The sequence below is a fragment of the Octopus bimaculoides genome, chromosome 16 (assembly GCF_001194135.2).
Source record: "Octopus bimaculoides isolate UCB-OBI-ISO-001 chromosome 16, ASM119413v2, whole genome shotgun sequence".
NCBI classification, from domain to species: Eukaryota; Metazoa; Mollusca; class Cephalopoda; order Octopoda; family Octopodidae; genus Octopus; species Octopus bimaculoides.
This window is the reverse complement of record NC_068996.1, coordinates 9882196-9891968: the sequence shown is the minus strand read 5'-3', so window position 1 is coordinate 9891968 and position 9773 is coordinate 9882196. Positions and strand designations below refer to the sequence as shown.

Here is a 9773-nt window from a genome sequence, read left to right as displayed (position 1 = left end):
GCATAATCATTACCAGCATCGCCTTCTAGCACTTGTGCTGGTGGCACGTTAGAAAATCATTCGAGCGAGGTCATTGCCAGTGCCGCTGGACTGGCTCCCATGCAGGTGGCACGTAAAAAACACCATTTTGAGCGTGGCTGTTGCCAGTACCCTGTGACTGGCCTTCGTGCCGGTGGCACGTAAAAGCACCCACTACACTCTCAGAGTGGTTGGCGTTAGGAAGGGCATCCAGCTGTAGAAACTCTGCCAAATCAGATTGGAGTCTGGTGTTGCCATCTGGTTTCACCAGTCCTCAGTCAAATCGTCCAACCCATGCTAGCATGGAAAGCAGATGTTAAATGATGAATAATAATAATAATAATAATAACAATGGTTTCAAATTTTGGCACATAGTCAGCAATTTTGGAGAAGCAGGTAAGTTGATTACTTTAACTCCAGTGCTCAACTAGTACTTATTTTATTGACCCCAAAGGAATGAAAGGCAAAGCTGACCTTGGCAAAATTTGAACTCAGAACATAAAGACTGTAGAAACCATGCCAAATCAGATTGGAACCTGGTACAGCTCCCTGACTTACTAGTTTTCAGTCAAACTTATTTTTCTTCTTTTCTACTCTAGGCATAAGGCCCCAAATTCTTTGGTTAGTTCTCAGTCAAACTGTCCAACCCATGCCAACACGGAAAATGGATGTTAAATGATGGTGATGATGATAATGATGATGATGAGTTTGTTGCTTGTAACAAATGTACTGAGCCCCAACACCCCTGTAAGAAAAGGGTGTTATAACATATTGGACCCTAAGAAAAACGGTTGTCTCTTATAACAAAAGTAAACCTGCTACCAACGTCAGCATCATCCTAAACATTTAAAAGCTATATTGGTTGATAGTTAGCAAGGTGGGACACACACATAAGAAAGAAGAAAGCAAAGGACCACTGATGAGGTCACAGAAGTGTGACAAAAGAACTCTGGCCGAAATAGGATTAATGTAATGTAATGTAATATAAAGCTGAAGCAAATTAACACCAAATATACAGTGCGTGTGTTTTTATTGGCTAAACTGGCAATATGACCATCCCCAAATAAAACAAATAGAATAATAAAAGATTTTTTTTTCTAATCTTAACATGGCTTCTTACCTTGCTCAGTTCAGCATTGGCCTCTTTCAGCCGCCGTTTGTAGCGACCTGCTTCACCCTTCAGTTGCTGGTTGTGGTTCTGTAGGCTCTGGATGAGGTGACGCATCTCTCTATTAATTGGTCCTGCAATTGAGAACAACAACATTTGTTGAAATTGACGGTGGGTACAGAGCTCCATATACAACTAACTAATAAAGTTATACATATAAAGACATTACATAGCATGGAAGTTATAATATGTAAGCCTACAGGTCAAAAAAACCCAACAAATCTGTCAGGTGTTCTTGTTTAACCCTCAAATGAACCATAATCAAGAAATTGTATGATCAAAAGCCTTCCAATCATAGCCATCCTGTCTTTTTTTCAAGGTGTATCTAGGAGTGCATTATCCAATCTGTCCTTGCCTCATTTAAGAAAGGTCTGATTTGGGAGTAATCTGGCTGCTATTTCTAGTAAGTTGAGCAATCATATAGATTCTCTCTCTCTCTCTCGCATGCACATTGGCTTGGTGTCAACCTGTCAGTGATGCTGTTACATGCCTTTGTTAAACATACCCAGCTCTAAAATGTCATCATTATCAATATTTGTTTCCTGTGTCGGCATGGGTTGGACAGTTTGACAGGAGTTGGCAAGCTGGAGGATCTCACCAGGCTTCACTGTCTGTTTTGGCATGGCTTTTAAGGGAGGATGCCCTTCCAAATAACAAAGCATCTTACAGAGTAGATTGAGTGCTTTTACATGGCACCAGCATTGGCACGGTGTGCTTTGGCATGATTTTTACAGCTGGATACCCTTCCAAAATGCCAACCCCTTTACAGTGTTGACTGGATGGTTTATACATGGCACCAGGGTTGGAAGGGTCACCAAATAACTCACAAGACAAAGACCCTTTGACTGAACCCAGAACCATGTAGTTGGGAAGCAAATTCCTAACCAAACAGCCATTAGAAAAAAAAAAAAAAAAAATCCTCAAAAACTTACCAGTCTGTTCATTAGCAGCTAGTGTCTGTTCAAACTCTATGCGTAGCATTTCATATTCTTTGCGTACCTGTGCTAGTGTATCTTCCAGCTGAATTAGCTCAGTGCGTAGCTTCTTTTGACAGGTGAGTTCATCACTCTAAAGTAAAAAGGTATTGATAGAGAGGGCATTAGGAAGGATTTATTCAAATGCCAGTAATATACCCACATTCACATGGAGATCAGTAGCAATTCTCCATCAAGAGATCATCATCATCGTCTAACGTCCATCTTCCATGCAGGCATGAATAGAATGGCTCGTGGGAGATGACTAGGTAGAAAAGCTAACCTATGCTACTCTGCCTGATATCAATAGTAATCCTTTCTACTATATGCACAAGGCCTGAAATTTTGGGGTAAGGGACTAGTTGATTACACTGACCCCAGTGCTTGACTGGTACTTATATTATCGACCCCCATGAAAGGATGAATGGTACAGTTGACCTTGGCAAAATTTGAACTCAGAATGTAAAGACAGATGAAAACCCACTAAGCCTTTTGCGTAGTGCTGTAACAATTCTACCAGGATGCCACCTGAAGAGATATCAATAATAACAATAATATATAGGAAATTCCTCACACTGCCACAAATAGGAAAAATTTAGGAGGCAGTGGTATAGGTAATGTAACTGATCCTAATATATTACTGGTACATAGTTCACCAAACCTAGAAGCATGAAAGTAACACAGACCCCTACGGGATTTGAATTCAGAATTTAAATGGACAGATCTAAAATAAATATGAAACGATATTTCCCCTGTTCTAATAATAATTTCTTACAAATGTAAAAGACCAAAGTGACAGGAGAGAATATTTGATTACATTGATGCCAGTACTTGACTATTAATTTATGTCATCAGTGTCAGAAGGCAGTTGTGGTGCAAAGCCATTGTCTGCCAGGAGTAGCAAATCACCAACAAATGGTGGATACTGCGATGTGCTGTTGCAGCAAATGCCACCCTATTACCTTAGTGAGGTTTGAGCTTAGAATATAAAGATTGAAAATGAACCCAGCGAGGCAATTTGTTTGATGCAGTAACGATTTTGCCACATTGATTTATAACATATGTTCAAGACACATTTTGTAGAAGTAGTCAACTGACGTAATCTGACTGGCACTTTATTTTATTAGCTCTAAGAGGATGAAAACATGAAGTTGACACCAGAGGAATTTGAACTCAAAATGTAAATAAAATGAGCTTAACTATCTAGCACGGGGTGTGAGAGGAAATGTTTTTTTTTTTTTTGTCTTACCTCCATCTGTTCTATATGGCGTAGATGTCCAATCTTACTCGTTTGCAACAGGTTACGTGTCTCTTCATGTTGAGTCTTCAGCTGCATACTCTCATTATAGAGTACAGAGAACTGGGACTGTAAACACTTGTACTCACTGCTGTCCATAATAACATGCTCTGGCAAATGTTGTAACTAAAACACAATTAGAAAACTCATACGTATTATAAACTTCACACACATGCATACATTTATGTTTAGTTTTTTAGCATACACTGAAGCTTTCTCGAATTTAAATTAAAACCTTCCATCATAATTTTATGTAAGAAAACAGTATTAACTTAAGTCCCAAAACTCAGTTTAATAACAAACAAATTAATTATTTTATTATGATACACACATTTATCTTTAGTTCTTTAGCAGACACTGAAGATTGAGCCTTCTCTTGTAAATGCTTATGTTCAAATTAAATATTTAAATTAAAACCTTCCATCATAATTTTATTATTAACTTAAGTCCCAAAACTCAGTTTAATAACAAACAAATAATTTTACTACATAAAAGACATGGAATTTATAAAACCAACAAGGAAGACTATCTGATAGAAATAGCAGCCAAATTCTAATATTACAGCCATTTGTTATAAATGCTCATTGGAGGCGCTTGTATTGTAGCTAAATGTCTAATGAAGCAAATAAATTCTTATCACAATGAAATACATTCAATATAACCTAAATACAACATGAAGCAAACTACAATAGAAATAATGAAGAATTTAAACTCCTGAGCAATTGAAAATGAAAATAAAACTCAGTAGTAAATCTGGATTTAGGTAGGATTAAATATACGGGAGTAAAGTGGGATGATCATAGTTGAAATGCCATTATTCACATGTTTGCTCCAAAAGGAAATTAATTATATTCATGCTGAGCCACTTCAAAGAGCTCGATTCTTTTTTTTTTCCATGCTATACAACATGACTGCATAATACATGTTCAGACTGTCACATTGCGTGACTTGTGATTCATCACTGCTCATTGATATGTGCAGTATGGTCTATAGATTAAGGCATATTTGGAATAACAGATCTGTAAACAATCCATCATCATTCTACCTGCATGCCTTAGGTCTACTCCACCAAAGATGACCTGAGGACAAACAAACAAACAAATGTATGGATTATATGGGTTACTCTCATTCCATCATACTTACATCCATACGCAGCTGTTCAATCTCCTTCAATGCCTCATGGTGGTCTTTGCTGAGTTTCTCCAATTCACTGAGTCGAGTTGTGGCAAATTCCCGTTGCTCTTCCAATTCTGCACTGATCTCATCAAACTGTTAGGGTGGTGGCAGAGATTTAGGATTAAAAAAAAAAGAAAGAAATAGGCCTTAAAAGTTATTGGTGGAATTGGTATTATGACTGAGGAAAGGGAAGTTTTAAGATCAATAATGGCTTCAAATTGTTGGCACAAGGCCAGCATTTTAGGGAGAAGGTTGTAAGTCAATTAAATCAACCCCAGTACTTAACTGGTACTTATTTTATTGACCCTGAAAAGATGAAAAGTAAAGTTGACCTCAGCACATAATATTACTAAAGATTTTGCCAGTTAGAGTGAGTGTGATTATTTATTATGAACTCTAAATATAATATTTTGTAAGGTTATTTCTAGATATTCTGTATAAATTATAGCCAGCATTTTTGCTACATTTCATATCGAGATGTCACATATAAGGGGTTTTGTCCATTCATCAGCACCCATCTAAACAATTCTTGTCTTCAAACACACTGCTTATGTAGCCAGCACATACAGTGGTGTTAAGTTATTGGATATACCAATTTACATATTAAACGCATTCCTGGAGCTGGTACATAAATATCAATGTTTAGTAGGTATTCCGTTATGTAGGTATGTGGTATTACGTAGTGTTGACTTTAAAAACAAGAATTTTATTACATTTAGAGTTAACATTACTGAATTATTTGCAAAAATAAATAATGATATAAGGGTTAAATGAGTAATAAAAAAAATGAGAGCATATTTCACAAATGAGTAATATAAACGTTAGTAACATCCATGACAAAATCAAACCTAATACAGTCCTATATTTAAGAGATGAGGAATAATGTACATTATTCACATTTGACAGATATTTGTCCTCATCTTGGTTGTTGTTAACACAGTGTTTCGGCTGATATACCCTCCAGCCTTCATCAGGTGTCTTGGAGAAATTTCAAACCTGGGTTTTCATTCCTAAGGTATTTTTCGAGGTTGCTATTATTATTATTCAGGTCACTGCCTGGAATCGAACTCGGAATCTTGGGGTTAGTAGCCTGTGCTCTTAACCACCATGCCCATGGGCATATGGCATAGTGGTTAAGAGCATGGGCTACTAACCCCAAGATTCCGAGTTCGATTCCAGGCAGTGACCTGAATAATAATAATAATAATAATAATAACATTGAAAAATACCTTAAGAATGGGAACCCATGTTTGAAATTTCCCCAAGACACCTGATGAAGGCTGGAGGGTATATCAGCCGAAACGTTGTGTTAACAACAAACAAAATGAGGACAAATATCTGTCAAATGTAAATCTAATTACCCTAATGAAGTCAAAAGAAAAATAACAATGGTAAAGTAAAAAAATATATATATATATGTAGGAATATTGCTTTGGGTAATGTACTTTAGCTACACATATTTGGATAGGAAACAAGAATTCATTGAGCTGAAACAGCTCTATAAGCAACTTGCTAGTTGCATCTAAGTAGTTCAATGTTTCTAGATAGAATCATACCAACTGATACTCAAGAAAATTTTAAAATGTTCTATCTTTTTTACTTGTTTCAGCATTTGACTGCAACCAGGCTGAAACATCACGTTGAAGGATTTCAGTCAAACAAATCGACCCCAGGCCTTATTTTGCAAAGTATGGTACTTATTCTATCACCCACTTTTGCTGAACTGTTAAGTTATGGGGATGTAAACACACCAATGCCAGTTGTCAAGCAGTGGTGGGGGGACAAACACAGACACATAGATATATGCACATCATCATCATCATCGTTTAACGTCCGCTTTCCATGCTAGTATGGGTTGGACGATTTGACTGAGGACTGGTGCAACCGGATGGCTACACCAGGCTCCAATCTAATTTGGCAGAGTTTCTACAGCTGGATGCCCTTCCTAACGCCAACCACTCAGAGTGTAGTGGGTGCTTTTACGTGTCACCCGCATATATATATATGACAGGCTTCTTTCAGTTTCCATCTACCAAATCCACTCACAAGGCTTTGGTGGAACAGAGGCTATAGTAGAAGACACTAGACCAAGGCACCATGTGGCTGGGAAGCAAGCTTCTTACCATATAGCCATGCCTGCACCCTTGTACCTTTACGCATATTTTTTTTTATACCCTCACCTTATTCTTTGAAACACCCGAGATTGTACGGCCACCTTCATGCACCACTGGGTCTTCTTCGTAGCCCCGCAACTTCTGCAGACTGTCAGCTAGTCGTCGGTCTAACTTCCTGGCACGCTGATCTGCTTTTTCATAATCATATTCCAAATCATCGACTTTGTTTCGCAGTTCAGCATTGCAAGTTTCTGCAGCAGTCACTGTATCTTGTAATTCAGATGCCTAAAATAGAAACAAGAGAAAAAAATCTTTTAATATGTTAATACATATAACTCTGAATATACTGCATCTACAAAACTCACTAACTTGTCAATGAGCGCACAAATGTATAGACAATGATTTTGGTAACTAAGAAAATTATTCAGCCAATACTTTTCTAAGATCTAGTTCTCTGAAGCCTCTCACCTTTCACTCTTTATCTAACTCTTTCCCATAGATTTATTGATAAAATACAAAAGTCAAACATTTCAAAACATTTTTCTTTTCTCTTTTCTATTTCATTGATTTGGTTGGTGTTTCTCAACCAGGGTTCATGCAACAAAATGGTAAATTGGGAACCCACAAAAGTATTTTAAGGGCTCTTGAAAATATTTTGCATTAGATGTATGTATTGGTTATGTATTGCAAGAAACAGCTAGGCTTCTTTCTCTGACGTTTTACATAGTGCAACCTACACAAGTTAATGGGTAAAAATGAAATGGGAACTTTGAAAGAAGCTTCTATAAAACTAGTTTTTAAACATAGGAATGGCTACCCAAATAAGATAGTAATCAAAGGGGGTCTGTAGGTAAAAAAAATGGTTAAGAACCCCAAGACACACAAATAATTGTATTTGGTTTGCAAGATTCTTGATGTGAACTTGCCTGATGAAACAGATTTTGTGGTATCTTGGGAGGGTCATTATACCAATAATAATAAACACATGCACTGGTACTATTTAACTTCTTTTAATATTATTATTATTTGTCAATTAGTTCTGGTTGCCAAATTCCTTTCATTTTCATCATTTTGTGACTACCTTTTCATGCAAGCAAACACTGGACAAGCTTATGCTATTCCAATCATTGTACAACTGATAGTGATAATCAGCAGCTCACCATAAACAAATTATGGGGTGGGAGATAACCACTCCAAAATACTTGCAACTTACAGTCTGGATAGGTGGCGCTGCAAGCTGATTTAGGTCTATTTACATCATTTACCTGCAGCAAGAAATTTTCTCCATGACAAAACCCAGAGAATAGTTTGTTTCCAAGTCCGAATGTGCCACTGGCATATTCAAACTGGTAATAACATTCCATTTATATGCATCACTGCTTATAGACTCCCACTCTGTAATCTGATTACTCTGTCAAATGTAACGCTTATTGATTCACACTGTTTTAAATTAATCATACATCATCTTTTAGCTTTGCAATTTCAATCATCATCATCATCTCAACACCATGATTATTTAGCGTCTGTTTTCCATGCTGGCATGGGTTAGACGGTTTGACCGGAACTGGTAAGCCAGAAAGCTGTACCAAGCTTCTGTCTGATTTTGGCTTGGTCTCTACAGCTGGATGCCCTTCCTAATACTGGTTTGAACACAAAGCAGGTAGGATATTTGGGACAGATATAGCTAGTTTAAATGCTAAAGGGTTAGTATTATTATGACAAAGCATGTGGCTTAGTGGTTAGGGGCATTCAGCCCACGATCGTAAGGTCGTGAGTTCAATTTCCCAATGATGCATTGTGTCCTTGAGCAAGACACTTTATTTCACATTGCTCCAGTCCACTCAACCAGCAAAAATGAATAGTATCTGTATTTCAAATTGGCCAGCCTTGTCACACTCTGTGTCACGCTGAATATCCCCGAAATCTATGTTAAGGGCACACGTGTCTGTGGAGTGCTCAGCCGCTTTCATGTTAATTTCACGAGCAGGCTGTTCCGTTGATCGAATCAACTGGAACCCTCATCATTGTAACCGACACAGTGCCAGTTAGTTAGTTAATATTATTATAAGTACATAAAATTATAAGAATTACCTTATAAGGTAATACACACACACACACATTAAGTAAACACAAACCTTTAAAGTGTTCTCGTGATGCCGCTGATGCAGTTGTGTCACCAACTGATGCAACTGTTTGTTTTGTTGCAGTGCATCAGCTAGATCCATATGCAATATATCGATAAGGCTTGGAGTTGTTGTACATCCTACAGGTACTTTCACATCGACTGAGTCTGAATGTAGTTTGCAATCGTTTGTATCACTGGCATTGTTGTCATCATGCACTGAATCAGATGCACCTGGTTCCTTCTTCACAACTGTGTCCAGGTAGTCTGGTTTTGTATCAACACTGTCTCCTCTTGTAGCACCGGTCGCATCTGTAACAACATTGATTTATTTTTAACCAAATACAATTTACAAGGGAGAGTAAATTAACTGTATTTTAACCCTTTTTTTTGGTCAAAAATTAGGTTAAAAAATATGGGAGTTTCTTATTGATGAATAACATTATAATTCCTTACAAAACCTTTTTTTTTCCAAATTTTAAGCCCCCAATTTTGGGTTTTTCTTATGTTAAAATACAATAAAAATACAGTAATGCTTTTCACAATGGTTTTAGAAATGTAAGTGAAGGGAAATAACTTATAATTATGACTAACTAAAACCGACTTGTGAACTCAGCTTGCTGGTATATGGCTTCAGTTCTACAATACATCAGCAGTAATACTGGTTTCTTCTAACTAATATTCAAACCTTTGTTCTCTACTTGACGAAGATGAGAATGGTTTGGTGGAAATGAATAGGCACAGGAGTGGCTGTGTGGTAAGTAGCTTGCTTACCAACTACATGGTTCCAGGTTCAGTCCCACTGCGTGGCACCTTGGGCAAGTGTCTTCTACTATAGCCTCGGGCCGACCAAAGCCTTATGAGTGGATTTGGTAGACGGAAACTGAAAGAAGCCCGTCGTATA

At 37.4% G+C, this 9773-nt stretch overlaps 1 protein-coding gene across 5 annotated transcripts in view; it reads right to left on the bottom strand.

Moving 5' to 3' along the window:
• The window catches only part of LOC106875949 (E3 ubiquitin-protein ligase Bre1), a 51350-nt gene that overhangs the window by 17041 nt on the left and 24536 nt on the right, over positions 1-9773 (bottom strand). For all 5 annotated transcript variants that reach the window (XM_014924283.2, XM_014924282.2, XM_052973514.1 and 2 more), the window contains 6 exons: positions 8883-9181; positions 6814-7032; positions 4601-4726; positions 3410-3583; positions 2119-2254; positions 1139-1260 (listed from right to left, as the gene is read on the bottom strand). In XM_014924283.2, coding sequence (XP_014779769.1) covers positions 1139-1260; positions 2119-2254; positions 3410-3583; positions 4601-4726; positions 6814-7032; positions 8883-9181 — 1076 coding nt within the window. The remainder of the gene's footprint in view (positions 1-1138; positions 1261-2118; positions 2255-3409; positions 3584-4600; positions 4727-6813; positions 7033-8882; positions 9182-9773) is intronic.